At 37.9% G+C, this 16310-nt stretch overlaps 1 protein-coding gene across 2 annotated transcripts in view; it reads left to right on the top strand.

Moving 5' to 3' along the window:
• Positions 1 to 14078, top strand: part of SNX9 (sorting nexin 9) — a 70406-nt gene extending 56328 nt beyond the window's left edge. For both annotated transcript variants that reach the window (XM_026845672.1, XM_026845671.1), the window contains exons 13-18: positions 915 to 992; positions 6571 to 6647; positions 7574 to 7663; positions 9095 to 9209; positions 10642 to 10733; positions 12090 to 14078. In XM_026845672.1, coding sequence (XP_026701473.1) covers positions 915 to 992; positions 6571 to 6647; positions 7574 to 7663; positions 9095 to 9209; positions 10642 to 10733; positions 12090 to 12137 — 500 coding nt within the window. In that variant the 3' untranslated portion in view covers positions 12138 to 14078. The remainder of the gene's footprint in view (positions 1 to 914; positions 993 to 6570; positions 6648 to 7573; positions 7664 to 9094; positions 9210 to 10641; positions 10734 to 12089) is intronic.
• Positions 14079 to 16310: the final 2232 nt, after the last annotated feature.

Here is a 16310-nt window from a genome sequence, read left to right as displayed (position 1 = left end):
TTGGTTGTTGGGGTTTGTTTGGGTTTGGGAGAGGGGGGAGTTACCATACAAAGGGGTTCCTCTGTGAAAATCAGATTATGTGGGATGCTAGAGAAACTAAAACTGCTTTTTACTTGGACACTGTACCCTCTGAATACAAATATTTGATGACAAAAAGCACATCTACTTGGGGTTTTTTATGCTAGCATTAGGTAGCTTAAAAAAATTGCTTTTGCTTTTCAGATTGATTTTCAGGCCTCTGGGGTGGTGGTATTCAGAGTGTTAATGAATGCACTCATAAATCACACCTTATTGACTTCATTGTGAGGAAGCAATTTATGCATAAATTTTCAATATATAGTTTATAAAACCCAATTTTATTATTCAGATACTTGCATCAATTTTTATCCCTAGGTAGTCCTGGTTCGTAGTGCTTTTAAATATAAAATCCATGATTTGAGGAGAATTTAGGTGTTATAGGTCTGTATAATAACGTCCTTTCTTAAAACATTAATGAGATCTATTCTCCATATTACTGCAGCACTTCCCCCCACCCTCCTGCCCAGGAGGACAAAGTCTGCTCATGATGGGGAGAAAAAAAAAAAATCTCACTATATGCATAGGAGAACTGAGCTAGGACTGCAGTGAGGTTTTTGTTTTTTGTTTGATTTTTTTTTTAATAGCAGTCACACTGTTTCCCCAGCTGTTTGTGGCTTTCAAGAATCCAGATTGCAATTGTTTTATCCAGTTTTGAAACATCTGTAACAGGGGAGGGGGGAAGAATGTGATCATAAATGCTTCACTAGAGGAAATGTAAAACCTAGTTGTTTTTGACATCTACTTCTATCATGTTTTGGAAATACTGCAGATTCAGTCTCACCCCTGTGGGTTTTTCCTTTTGTTTCCCTCTTTTCCTATCCTTTTTCCCTTTTCAGCACTACCCAAGGAATACCAGAAGATAGGAAAAGCATTGCAGAGCCTGGCACTGGTCTTCAGCACTAGTGGATACCAAGGTACTTCTGTAGCTTCATTTGTACTTTACTTAACAAAAGATAGTTTAATTACAACATGCTACATTTTTTGCTAAAGATCTTAATGCTTTCCTCTTTGAACTTTAGATGTCAAACACGATTCTGGAAACAAATACTAAAAATTTGTTTCCCTGTGCATATTATGGGGTTTTTATATTCTAGTCTGCAATCTTGTTTTCTCTCACTGTATAATCATGTGGAGGGGTGGTGGTGGTGGAGGAGTTTAACTTAATCTCATTAATATGTAATCTTGTTACTGACCTTACTGACAAAACATGCTGTAGCATTTTTTTGTGATAACAAAGGAAAGAGGAGAAAGTGCAGCTTTGAAAGTATCTGTCACAGAACTGTTGTGTGACTTCATGAAACAACAATTCCACATGAGGATGGAAAACTTATTACAACATTTTTGTATACCATTATGTGGGCTGGAGGGTTGGCTACTGTAGTCTTTTCTTGTCCTTCACCTTTCCTTCTCCTTCAAGAGCTCTACAATAGAGCCTGTCAGATAAAGTTGTGGGAGGGAAAAGGAGGGCATCAATTGATAAAAATTCTCCTAAAATGTAGTCTTTAGGCCAAACTTAAAATCCTGCTTTGATATGTTAAATTCTGCTGATGTTTTCCATTTAACTGGGAAATATTTACTCTTATCCCAGAAGAAACTTACTGAGTCTATTTTCTCTGGGATTCTCTTGTCAAATGTGATTTGGTTTTTTTCCTTTCTTTTTTCTAGACAATCAAAATTGCCCCATTCTAAACCCCTATATGTTATAGCATAAAGGCTTCCTGAAATCTTTCCATCTTGGGACTTTTAGTTGACCAGTACTCTGACTACTCATCTGTCCCTTGCTTTCTACTCTTAAAGCTTTTTGACCCATAAATCATGTATTAAAATGCAACCACTTCTGAAACTCAGGTTTTCTGCTGCTGGAAACATTGGAAATAGGCATAGTACCTGTAGGTAGTTCTTATCTTTGTCTTGTACTTCAGCAGGATGACTGCTTAGTTAGAATTGGAGCACAGCATATTGCCTAAAACGTTACTTTTAGATGTGAGAACCAAGTAGGGGATTTGTATAGTTAGATACTCTGAGCATGGGTTATAAAACTGTGAATCCTAGCCAGAAACAATCTGTAATAAGATTTCTTGAGAAAGAATTGGAAATCATTTGAACTATAATACATCATCTTTTGCCAGGGTAAAGGGAAAACAATATGTCTTAAAGCTAGGATGCAAAATTGCAGAAAAACCTTAAGAAGGAAAGCTTCAATTTGATTTCCAGCATCTTCAATGATATGAAAAAATAGATCCCATGATGCTTGGGAACAAGGCAAGGATGTTTCTCTTCTGCTTTTTGCCCAGTTGTACTTGGTTGCACCCTAGTATCTTGCTGAGGAAAATGCCCTTCCCACTGATTGCCTTTCTTTTAATTGAATATATTTTGCTCTTTTTAATAACTGGTACACCAGTGTATTTTCTCATAATTAATAATAAATGGGATTGTTTGCTTTTTAATCTGAGTTCCCAGGAAGAGAGAATAATAAAAGTCTCTATCACTGCTGCCCTCACTCTTCCTGCCTGCTGTTGGTATACAATTTCATTTGATGATTGCCTCAGGTACAGGTCTGTGGATTAAGCAGACTCTATGCAAGAGACATAAGCACCTGGATTTAAATTGATAGGATGTGGCTTTCCTGATCTCAATATTTAATAGAAGTTCCTTCAAATGAAGAAGTACTGGATAGGCTGAGTATGGAGTATAATTTTTTTTGGATTATCAGTAAAGAGGAATGGCTGCTTCAGCCATACTTAAAGCCACTCAGTTCAATTTCTGCTTCTCTTCATGCTCTTTATTTTTTTTAAATACTTGAGTTCTGGAAGTTTAAGCATATAGGCAACTGAAGATTGCAGCAACTGATTTGATGACACAAATACTTCCAGCTGCTGGTAGCTGGCTTCTGACATACTGAATATGCTGTTAGTTCGTTCATTTGCGCAGTTAGGATGGGATGTATCTACTGTCCTTGCCTCTTTCATCAGTGCTGCCTGCTTGCTCTGCAGATCTTTATTGTGTGTGGTGAATGTCTACTGCCTTCTCTTCTGATTTCAAGACTAAAATGTTTTAAGACTGTACCTCTTACTTTTTCTTATGTTGCAGAATGGCCCTTATGAAATAGTTGCCAGCCACAGTGCATATTAGGAATCTGTCCCCAGTATTTGCAGAGGCAAGGATAGCTTTAAAACTAATAAGGACACACTGAGAGGTTCTCATTTAACATGGCCATGGGCCTGTGTACTGTCCAATTGGTTTTAAGAACACATGCTTTGAAAGTATGATCCTGTCCAAAAATGCATATTGGACAGTTCCAGCATATGCCTGGAAATGTCTTGCAGCCTGGCACTATATTGCCTGTCTTATTGCGTCATACGATGGTCTGAGGTTAACGCAGCCCTAAAGAGCATGGCTTCTCTTTTACGGCACTGTCTTTGGGCAAGTCTTTCTCCTATATTAAGAAAACGTGAATGGCTGCAATATGTCATTCATGTATAGTAAGATCTCCTCATCCTACATCACCCCTCAGGAATTTTGTTAGATAGTTACATGCAAGTTTCACTATCCTGCCAGCTAGCAAGAGGCACATCTTGCCTTCCAAACTGCTTGTGTGCTGAACATTATCAGTCTGAGGTGTACTTGTCAAGAAAAATCTTGTAACTAGCTCCCTAGTACATCAAACTTGATCTTCTTCTTACTCCTGGATTCTGGTAAAACACACTTTGAAAGAAAAGAAAACAGAAGCACTTCTTGACCAAAAAAAAAAAAATCCACTGCCCCACGTCAAGCCTTACAGAATATTAGTTCCCTCAGTATACCTGGTGTATTCCATCAGAGGTGGTAATCACTGGCATTTACCAAGCAGCTGAACTGCTAAGAGATACTCTGCTAAACATCTCCAAAAGACTCTTCATAGTTTTAGGTCTTCCTTCATCTCCCTGTGACAGCATGCCAGCCTGTAAACCAATGAAAACTTTAGTTTCTCCTTGTGGTTGGGTTAAAATAACCTATAGAATGTTACTAGTCTTTTTACAACTACCTTTAGTCACTGCTTTTAAGCCCTCTCTGCTTCTCATGGGGATATATGTAATGCATGCTGCCCTAATTTTGTTGTAAACGTCAGCAACATGTGGGTCTTTCTGCTTTCCCACTGATTAAAGAGCCCCTGGCATCCTGGTATATCCTTGCACTGAGACCCAGCTCAGTTTTCACAGCCTGAGTTATGAAGCCTATTCCCAGCTTTTCTTTGGTTCAGAAGCTGAGAATGCTAGAAACTCATCCCTGTCAGAGTAACAAAACTGACCAAAACCCGTGCTGCCAACAGTGATCGAGAGCAATCTGCTGCTGGAATTCCAGTTACTCTGATGGGTGAGCACGTGGATTGTGTGTGGTACCTCTGACAAAGGTGGACTGCTGTAGGGAGTGACTGACTGAGTGTGGCACAACACTGCTGGAAACATATTAGAACTTGGAGGGTGTGGCAGGTGAGAGATGAAGTCTGACACACCAAGGCTGCCCTGGCACTACCTGGAACAAGATTGTAGAAGAAAAGGATGCAGTGTGAGGAGCTGCAGATATTGGTCTACCGCTTGTTTGCCCTACTTTTGGAGGAGTGCCTCTGCTAGCACTAGAAACTTTTAATGCATCCTGTGCCTTCTACAAGCTGGCTTTGTGCCCTGCTGCCCCCAAATGACAGAGGATTGGTGTTGGGAGCATATGTCTAGAATTTTTTGAAGTTCCAATCTGTGAAGGTCCTTTGAGTTCTGCAAAGAAGGGAAGAAATTTTTTTCTACTCAAATATACATGCTCTTCCTCTTCCTTTTTGCTTAGATATGAATAGTCATCATCTTTTATGGCATTATGAAATGAACAGCATAGTCTAGACCAACCTGGCTTCTGACTCTAATGTCATACTATATTTTGTCACAAAATGTAGGAGTCAGTTGCCTAAGCAGCAGTTACTTCGAGGTTACTTCTCAGTACACATGGGGAATTCTGAAATAATTAGATTATTTAAGTCTACCTGAAATAATGAAATTGATCTCCCTGAAATTTTTTTTTTTTACTGTTTTACAACAATGTGAAGATATCTTCTGAATTATGTACTTCTTAGATCTTGCATTAGGATTTCATGCTGGTTTTATTTTTGTTATCCAGACAGACTTGAATAGGGGGAAAAATAACTATTTCTCTAATAGTGTTTGTGTTGCTGGACTTACTGGTTCTTAGGATCAGACGCTTTCTGCTTTATGAAACCAGTCTAATGGAAAGTAAGAATTCACTGATAGAACTGAAGCAACATTCAGTTGTTACCTTGTTTCTTTTAGGATGTGCTAAAATGAAGGAGTACTATCTAATAAATCTCTAGCATAGATTAGTCCATATGTAAAAGAAGATAATTTAATGTTCAAATTAATCACTGATGAAATCAATGTTTGGTAATTTTCAATTAAGTCACTGATTTAATGTCTATAGAATAAAAACACGATGGAAAATGCTTGTAAAAGACTAACTGCTACCTAATATCAAGACACATCTGAAAGGATGCGAAAAATCTTTTTTTCTTAAACTAAAATTCAATATCTGCAAATTATACCTTCCCCTTTTTCTACCTCAATTTGCTTTCCCTACTGTTGACTACATGCTTTGGACAAGCTAACAAGGATGGGAAAAACCTGTGGTGTTTTGGGAAGGTGAAGTGGCATGAAAAAAACCTGAGAATGTAAGGCTTGTTTCCATCTTTGTCCCACGTAGCCATGTCCTCCTAGTAGTACAGTGTTATGAGTGCTTGTGGTGTTACCTAGCTTAGGATTTGTGGTAATGTCTGTATTTCTAAGTGTAGTTTATGGGGCTCTTTGATGAAAGTTAGAAACTCACTCTCAAAAGCAGCAGTTGTTACAGAGCTTGAAAATATTATTCAAGAGTTCCCTAAAGAGTCAGAAGTCTTGTTGGCAAGGAAAAAAAGTTGGGCCTCCTGCTTCTCTGAGCTTCTAACAGTTACGGTTCAGGACTGTTGGAGAGCTTAGGTCTAGCATCTCTGCGCAGTAGGGCATAACCTGGAGCATTTACTGCTTATCAGGTATGAAAATAATTGATTAAAAATCAGAACAGCAGGCGTCTCTTTAGCTTTGTTAGTCTACTAGTGTTGCCCTCCTCATTCTCTCTTCTCTCCCATTCCGGAAGGCTTCCTATTGCCCCACATGGGGGAATACCTGTGTATTTAAACTATGTATAATTATGAAATGTGGAAGTGAATAGTGCTAGTACTGTGGTAGAACAGTGTTTACATGGTCCCTTTAGCATTAATTTTCTACAAGATCTTCAGAGTTTGTGTTCTTTAATGGTATAAAAACTACTAATACTTTTCTAACTTCTTTATTACTACTGTTTATAAAATGCTAACTAGACATTTACTGTAAAATAAGCTATTTTAGAAATTTTCCTTGAATTAGGGCAAGCTTCTTACTGTAATCGACTTACTGTAACTTGAACACTGTTTACTTTTAGGAGAATCTGATCTCAATGGAGCAATAACAGAAGCAGGAAAAACTTATGAAGAAATCGCCAGTCTTGTAGCAGATCAGGTGGGAGTATTATGAATGCATTGGTGTTGTGTGTACAAACACATCACCCCTGACTCCTTTTCTTCTCTGCTAAAACATAACTGCTAGTGCTGCAGACCAGTTAAATTAAATTATTATTAATACTTTTAAATGCACCTTCATCTTCTTTTCTACTGTGTATCAACTTGGGGCATGTGATGGGAGGGTATTTCTCTTGGATCAGAAAGGTCACATTCTGGTTTGTAAAATACTAAATTTATTACTTCCTCTTTAAATATATTTGTTTTCTGATGTCAGTGAGCTGTCTTCATTACTGATTCAAGTCACAAATTGTTGTTATCAGTACAATCGCATTACATATACAGATATGTACATGCACAGGTGCATCTCCTTAGTCACTGGCTTGGAAAGCTGTTTTAAGAACAGACTCACCCTTGAGATCAAGAGGATCTGCATTTTGGAGACTTTTAAGCTTAATACACTAAACATCAATTTATGACTTGAGTACTGATACCAATCAGGATGTTTTCAGCTAGATTTTTACTGAAGCGGGCAATTGCATGTCAAGACAATGAAACACAGCGAGATCTGGATCCTGTAGATGTTTGGGGAATGCAGGGGAAGGTAGAAACCCTATCCTTGATTAAATCTCATTCTTTTGTATCAGTATGTGATGCAAAATTCCTCACTTCATAAGCTAGTGTTGAGTAAAACAAAAAATAGAGGCATCTGCTCACTGGTGCTCAGTGTCTTACTCTAAAGAGCTTATATTTTAATAAGGACCTTTTATAAAATATTAAAAACTTGTACAAACAGTTAAGACTGTTTTGGTTTTTTTCTATTCTTCATTCCCTTTTTTTCCTTCACCCTTTTTTGGCATCATAGTTTCTTTTCTGATGTTAATATGCCACAGATACCTTTACTAATGCTTACACTTTCTTTATTAGCCGAAGAAAGATCTTCACTTTTTGATGGAAACAAATCATGAATATAAGGGATTTCTTGGTTGCTTCCCTGACATCATAGGAGCTCATAAGGTATGTCAGGGGCCTTTCCTTTTAAGGGTTGGGCAGTAGGAAGATCTACAGCAACAAGAGTGGTGGTGTGCTACACTGCATTTGTGCAGCAGCCTGGCCTCTGCTTCCAGAAACACTGAAAGCTTCTGTGAAGCTGGTGTGTTGATTTTTAAAATAAAAAATACTTAGAGAAGAGGGAAACTAGAACTTGTCTTGAGATTTGAAAATATCATGACCACCTGCTATATTAGAGCACTAGAAGCTTCGTGATTTTCTTCAGGTTAGCTTCATGTCACAATGTGATGAACAGCAGTAGTATAACTTTGTAGTAGTTGAGTCTTACATGGTAGTTGATGCTAAACCACATCAGTATTGTAGGAAAAATTGCATATGCTTACATGGCTAGCATACTGATATGTGATAAATAATCATGCACTGCCTAGAAGTTTCTTTAATATTGAAAAATAGAGAATAGGCCTGAAATTTTCTGGAGAACAAAAAAACCCAAAAGCACCAGCAACAAGAAACAACCACTTTGTTCTCTCTAATATGGAAGCCATCAAATAATAATACGAAAAGTTTAGCCATTGTGTCTACTTCTGGATATTCTGCCTTTTTTTGGTCCTAGAGTTTTCCTTACTTTCATCTGCCTGCTGTAATGTATTTTAGGAAACTGAAAATTTTGAGGTATTAAACACAAGTATTTTTTTTACCACTTGAAGTGTTAAATGCATGAAACAAGAACATATTTCTGAGAGCAACACAGATAAAACCATATCAGATTTGTGTATCCTTTCTTCAGGACACTCACGGTCCCTCATCCCACAGAATCCTTGGGGAAAAATACCATAAAAGGAGAAGAAATGTTTTTAAAACTTGAAACATAGGCCTCCTGCCAAGAGATGTGTAAATAGATTCTCTTGAATATTGTATGGCATAAATATGTTGTGAAGGGGGAGGTGTTTCTTTTTATGCTTGTTGTTTATGTGGCACAAGGATTTTCCCAAATCAAAAGTTATACATTGCAATGAGTTGTAGCTTCTTGGGAAATAGTTTATGTTTTCTGATCTTGTCTAATGTGCAAATAAGGTTCTACAAATATTTGATAGTTTGAGTCTTTTGGATGTCTGTTGTGTTGGTCAGCCATGTTTGGAAACTTGGTCCTTTTGTCCTTTTTATATGTATCCTTGTGTATTACAGCTTTACTAAACTCAGTTTCCTAGTGACTCTGTTTGAAGTCACTTCTTGCCAGCTATTAGGACTCTTGAAGGCAATAGAGTGAAATGATAAACTTTGGGTGAAAACATGTGAAGGCACAATCGGTTATTGTGTGTGTGTATATATACATGTATGGTGTGCAAGCTCAAAATGTGCCAGTGGCATTTTAGATGACTATAAAGACCTTTAAGTTGAATCATCTTAATCTACTCTTTCTGCATTTGGTTTCTACAGGGAGCAATAGAAAGAGTGAAGGAGAGTGATAAATTAGTTGCAACCAGTAAAATAACACCACAAGACAAACAGAACATGGTGAAACGTGTGAGCACCATGGCTTATGCACTACAAGGTAAACCAAATTTTGGGCTAAATGGCAGTGTTGTAGACCTCTGAAGGACATCTCAAGTTCTACCAGGAATTATAATAGCTCAGTGTGGTTTGGGTGTTGTTTGGGGTTTTTTTTGTGACCTGCTTAGATTCTTGTAAAATTGCAGTTATTTTGCCCATTGTTTTCTTTTAAATCTCGTACTGCTATTGCAAGAGATACATGTTTTGGAAATGGAATTTAAAGAAAAAAAACAAAACAAACCGAAAAAACCCAACCACCCCAGACTGATTCTTTCATTTTTAAGTTATAATGTCTCAAAGAAAAAGCATGGGCCCTGGTGCAGGAATCAGTTCATCATGTGCAGAAGTGTTTTTCTGACTCATGGTTTAGTCAGACATGATCCAGTTGAGATTCATGTTCTTGTGGGTAAGATTTTATTTCCTGGATGTTCTTTGAATTAACCTTTTCCTCTTTAGGTTAGATTGTCGTGGTTTAGGACAGAGAAACCAGGGCAGAGATGATGTAAACATGAGACACAGCACACCAGACTTGAAAAACCATGAAAGTGAGAAGTCAGTGTTCAGTCCTGAAGGATTATCAAACCCTTAAGTGCATGCTGTTACTGCCTTTGGTGGGACTACTCATTGCTGAGGGAGTTGCATCTCCTTTTACTGACTTAAAGCCAAGAGTACACAGTATTTTACAAGACAAAGTCAGAGCAGCACACAAAATGGATTTTAAAACCAAGAAAACTCCCCACCCCCTCCTTCCTGGTCACAATGATGCAGGAGGACTGTGCTGTGTAAGTCGTAATCATGGAAGAGAATTCTGGGATGACTTTTACAATCTAGAATATTTCTTCTCCCTCTACTGGTATCTTAAAATAAATTTAACTTTTTATTTCAGCCATAAGCTGTGATCAGAAAAGAGATGCAGAAAGTGGTGAAAGGTGTTACAGATTCGGTAATGCTGCTTCTCAGGTTTCTACCGAAATAGCTTCAGTCAAGAATGGGTCAAACATTACTGGCTGTGTCTTTTTTTTGAGTGAAATATTTACAGCTGTGGCTTACAACTTGATATCTATACCCCTGGAAATCTGAATGTCCTAACCAAATTCTGTTGGAAACACTTCAGAAAAGAGCAGTTACCTCAGCAGGAGAAAATGCTGCTTGTATTCTTTATCAAATCTTTGTACACCTGAGTATTGTAACAAGAACTTGGCTTTATCGAAGATGTGTCTATATTTTATCAGTGAGTAACTGACACCCTAAAAATTTTACAACAGTTCCATCATAACTTGAGTGCTGCAGGCAAAACAGGTTGTGGAAGCATGAGAACAGTAACTATGCTGGTAGGGCTGGACAGTGAGCTTGTTGCACAGTAACTAACCCCTGAACGGTTCCTAATTAAAAATGCTTCTCTTAAATAATTTGCATCCTGGGTCTAATTGCAGCTGAGATGAATCACTTCCACAGTAACCGGATTTATGACTACAACAGTGTTATTCGTCTGTATCTGGAGCAGCAAGCACAGTTTTATGAAACGGTAAGGTGTAGTATTTCAGTGCCATTTTCCTAGCACATACTGTGCTGCTACTTTTATAAGAAATACTCACAGTACTTTAATCATCTTTTTGTATGAGCTTCTCCCAGAGAGCAGATATTTGAAGAACTGTACTTGTAAAAACTAAAAAAAAAAACAAACTTTAAAAAAAAAAAACCACCAAAAATGGGTTCAAATAATATCTTCCTATAGATATTATTTTACATACATGACTGTCGTATTAGATCTTTTAGACCTAAAGACCCATTGAGAAACGTTATTGTTGGACAGCTTGATTTATTTTTTTTTTTTCAATGCCAGTTATAAGGCTAAAAAGAATTTTAGTTCTGTGATACACAGTAAGTAGGACCTGCTGCACTGAATACAACAATTAACCATCTGAACAAAACTTCCCTCCTGTAGGCTGGGAGGATGAAGGGAAGCTTCTGTGATTTTAAAGTCCAATGCATACAATTGTGGGGTGGGGTGGGGCTGGAGTGGTTTAAGTGACTTATTTAATATGTTAACTCCGAGCACTTGAACTACAACCTTAGTTCCATTTAAATTGTTCTTTTGTATGTATTCCGTGTGGTTTTTTTTAAATGAAACCCAAGAACAAATTTTTTTTATGTTGTGTGCTGGTAAAACATGTGAATTTGAGTGGGCTGGAACCTGGCCTCTGTCACTTAAAGGAGTAATATAAGTAACTGGTTGTCCTTCACAGCAGTAAATGGTGCCAGTGGGGCTTCAGAGGTATCTTTAGTGGATGAGAACTCCAGATATCCCATCAGGTCACCTTGCTCCATTTCTCTGACATAACTGATGGGGTTAGGCATAGTTTTTCCCTTACCTTCTTTTAGTTTCTTGTCTAGTCTATCCCAGTTCTTCTGGTTGCAGCCTCATGTGTCTCCTTGTACCAATCCTCTCTCCTCCAGTACAGGGACCAGATCCATGTTTACATGTGGGGTGCTGGCTACCATGGGAGCACAGGAGCTCTGTTCTGATGTGTGGCCTTGTTTCAGCAGGGAAATGCATTTCCGGAAAAATCTGGCTTTGTTCCTGTAGCCCTCCTGCATAGTGCAGTGCTAGATAACCTAATAGGCAGGGTGACAGTCCTGCCTGCAATACTTCTCTCCAACACAATCTGAGCAGTGAAAGCACAAAATGAACAAGGCAGAAAATGCATAGATAAGAAGGAAAGTCTTTATAATGGAATGCTTCGACAGTCCTATGTACACAAAATCTGCAGTAAAAACTGTCTTCTTTCAGAAAATGAGGGAACAATTAATTTCTTAGCTTGCAATCATATTTCTGTATAAAGTGATAACATATTTAATATGTTCTGTTCCTTTGTTTCAGATTGCACAGAAGCTGAGGCAGGCACTCAGCCGCTTTCCTGTGATGTAGAGAATAAGGAGTAGTCAACAATAAAGAAAGCTCCGAAGTGCTTTTTCTGATTTGGGGGCATTGCTAATAAAAACTTGTTAGCCTTTGCCAGCCAAAAAAACCCACCAAAAAAACCCCAACAACAATAAAAATTGATTGTAGAAAAAAAGAATTATTTAAAATTTTACTTTATCAGCCTAAATCATAAGATGAGGTTCTCTTATCTTGAATGCTCTCCCATTTGTATCATTATTTAAATAAAACCAGCTAGATAATGCTGTCAGTTATAGGGATCTAAATTCTCAAACTGATACGTTGCCATGGACTTCATGCAGACTTCCATCTATCAGATGTTCTTCCAAAAGCTCTTAATCAACATCAGTTACAAATGTGTATCTTTTTTTTCCAAGTGGGAAAGCAGACAAGCTTGAGAAAATTACTTTAATACTCATTATATTCAATTCAGCTCTCTAGAGATTCAGTAGCCAGGAGGAATTACATTTGTGTATGTTTCTGGTACATGTTCATGATAATCTCCTGAATGAACACTTCGTTCTGAGTTTTGCTTTCCATATGCAGCCATGGCATACTGCTCCCATTATGACTTCTGGTAAATACCATTCATTCTTCCCTTTCTTGTTTGTTTCCTTCTAACTAAATCTTCTACTGGTGGCACAACACCTCAGAGCTTATGTCAGGCTCTCTTTCTTTCTTGCTATGCACTGTGTAAGAAGACAGAGTACAAACTAGGAATGAGCTATTCAGGAAGGTGTGAAAAATTGTTTTCCAAACGAGCACTTTGACACCCCCCCCCAGTGTTATGCCATAAGGCAGTAGTGTTCCTCAGTGGTGTACAGGGCCAGCTTCCCTTTCACCCCTCTGAGAATCTGAAGTGTTTCAGCAGAGGGGACATTGCCACATCCAACCCAAAGTAGTAGAAGTCCAGAAATTCCAACTAAGCTCAAGCCTTCATGTAGCAGTATGATATGCTCCTGGCTTGGGTTAACTTCTTGTGAAGAAGTGGCCCAGTGTCCTCTTTCATACTACTGAAATATCATTTGAGGCTTGGGCTTTTCAAAAGAAAAATGCCACCACCAACTCTGTTCACAGTGGGCGCCAACTACAGTAATTCATTTCATGCCATAAGCAAGCCGGAAAGCCAAAATGCAGTTTTTGCTCAAATGTGCCTAGAAAATAAACATTTTGGCAAAAAATAACATTTTTTAAAAAGGCATTTTACCAATAAGCCATTGTAAGTGACGGGTACATCTGCTGGTTGAATAGTTGCCTTTTTTTTTTTTTTTTGCATTGGTGTTACTTTTGTGTGCTAGAAGGAAAATCTGGGTCTGCCTGAATAACCTGAAACCAAACCAAACAAGACTAAGCCTAAGTCTAGATGCTTTTCAGTGTCAGGGGTTTTGTTCACATTTTATAAACCTTGTCTTTTTCTCCTCCCAATTTTAGTTGTTTGCTTCCAAAATTCCATAGCACAGTGTTGTTTGATACAGCCATTTAAATATGTACAAATTGTAAAGAATGTGTATAAATGTTTTACACCAAATGTAAGATCTGCTTGCATGTAGAAGCAGCTTATATAATAAATTGTTACAATGTGTACAGTAAATTCTGAAATCACTTTTTCAAGCCAGCATTTTTTTAAGCATTTGTATATTCACTTTTTGGTAATGAAATCTCTTTGTAACAGACTCTTAATTTGGGAGGGGGAAGGGGAGTTCTTTTTACCAATCTTTAAATAGCTCCATATGCACTAAAGTTGAAGGTTCTTTATCTTTAATAGATTGTTTTGAAATCTAAGTGTAAGCTGTGTTTTCCCAGTGCAGGGAAGCGATGACAGTAGCAACTGTGTCAGAGATGCAACATTTTGGCAAAAAAGAAAAACTGTTTAAAGACTTCTAGTAAAATGAAGTTAAACTGATAATAAATATTTATATATATCCACCAGACTATTTTATTTTTTCTTTGAAATCATCATGTTGCTTTTTAACAGGGTGATGCAGTATGAGGCAAATCCTCCTTAGAGCTTTTCATCAGCTTACACACACTGGCCAGCCGAGGAGTGAGAAAGCATCCATGTGTCTTCCATAAAGCAGGCATCACAACTGAACGGTATAATAGTGCTAGTGACTGCAAACCAGCAAAGGCTACGCATATGGTGTAAGCTTTCATTATTCAGGTCAGTCCAGCTCGTGGTTGATGGAACCCTCCTGACTGCAAATAAGTAGTAGAGCACAGTGCTACTGTGTATTCTGGCTTTGTGTCGGCATGGTGTTGACCCAGAATAGAAATCAGATTGTTTTAAAATTAGACATGAATAGTGGCATAGCTAGGTTGGCTGAGTTGGGAACAACAGAAAATCTTCACACTGAAGATACAGTCATAAAACAAGAATAACAAGTCAAAGTAAGACTTAAGCAGTGCACTCCTGAATTTTGTTTGTCGTAGCTGAATAACTTAATCTGTGGAGCATCAAAAAGCCTTAATACTGTTTTCTGGCTTATGTTTTTCTTTGAGGGTGAGCCAAACACTGGCACTATCCCAGTGACTTTGTAAAAGACATCAAATGCCCCAGTGTTGGATTTAACTTTATATTTTAATTGCTTATTCCATTACTGCTAAAATACTACATCCCCATTTTTTAACAATAAAAATGTGGCTATACAAAGGGGAATGCTACCTGTATTTCTTGTCAGCAGTTAATCACACATGGGATTAGACTGCACCGTCAGACTTTGTTGTTGCAATGTATGGTATGTTTTTTGGAAGAGTAGTCTACTGCAAGTAGAGTATTCTTTAATGCTATAATGAGGCCTAACTGTGCATGAGTACTGAATTTTTTACATTTCTGAGCAATTTCTGTTTTCTATGACAAAGTAATTGAGAAAGCATTACCATAATATACACTTTATTCTGTAAATTCTGATTAAACACATGAATTAAATACATGAATTTTACTGCTACCAAAATTAGTCTTGTTGAGTGCAGCAGAATGATTCAGACTAACAGCTTTGTAAAGAAAGAGGTGCATCTCTTGTGCTGTAGTTTAGTTTGACACACACTAGACATTCTGCCAGTCTGGACTGGCTGAAAGTGCTCCACAGCCCTATGGCCTACAGCCATCCGCAGCAAGCAAAGCACTTGCTGGGCAGGCGTCCTGCTACTGCAGCTTCTGCCTTTCTTAGTGCTTCACACCAAGACGCATGAGCATACACCAGGGGAAGGTGAGTTGTGTTGGGGTCTTTAGTCAGTTGTTTTTTCCACTCTACATGCTTGCCATATTTTTCTATAACTCTTCTGATAAAGTTAACACTAACTGGTGTAATAACAAACAAGTATGGAACAGGAGAGGTAACCACTTGGGCAGAAAACCCCTTTTTTCTGTCTGAAGAATCCCTAACAAGAACAACCTTATAGAATTAGAAGCATAGGGACTGGAGCTGGAGACCAATCCACCCATCCTGAAGTGTGGCAATATCAATTATACCCATACTACTTTAGAGGACATCTGAGTCACAAATACACATTCTTCACTGATATCTTTTATCTTATGAAATGTCATTCCCCAAACTAACAAATGATTTGATGAACTGTTATTCCAAAAAATAGTTTTTCTAAAAAACATATAATGAAGTAGAATTTTAAGGATGTAATTAAGTTGCTAGTTCAAATAGGTTTGTTAGATGTAATCTCAGCAGTATAATGACAAATGGTAGGAGTATAAAAGTAACAGAAAATATAGAAAGATTGTGGAGACTTAAAAAAAAAAATATTAAGCCCTTTGTTTTCTTTTGAATTGCATGTTAGTTATTTGACCTTAGTTATTAGCCTGTCCCCAAAGACACTTGCCAAGAGCAAGAAATAGGGGACAAGTGATACACATGTATGCACATATATAGAAACGTGCAGCATTCGTGCTAAAGATTTCTGAGCCGGTCCCTGCAGGCTGACAAGTCCGCAAAGAAAGGCGTCAAACTGAGAAAACTGATCTGCCAAGTGGGTTGGTAACCAGGCAGGTTCTTTTACAATCTTAACAGAATTGATAAATGAAAGGGGAGAAGCGAGGGAAAACAGAAGAGAGACCTTGTCAGCGGCCAGCTTAGAAGAGGCTTGGTTAGAGCAGTGGAAGACCATTGCCTGAAGAGCTTGGAAAGGCAGAAAAAGTCTGTGATTTGGGGG

Source organism: Athene cunicularia (assembly GCF_003259725.1).
Source record: "Athene cunicularia isolate RWA chromosome 3 unlocalized genomic scaffold, athCun1 chr3_part1, whole genome shotgun sequence".
Taxonomy (NCBI): Eukaryota; Metazoa; Chordata; class Aves; order Strigiformes; family Strigidae; genus Athene; species Athene cunicularia.
This window is presented reverse-complemented; position numbering and strand designations above follow the sequence as displayed.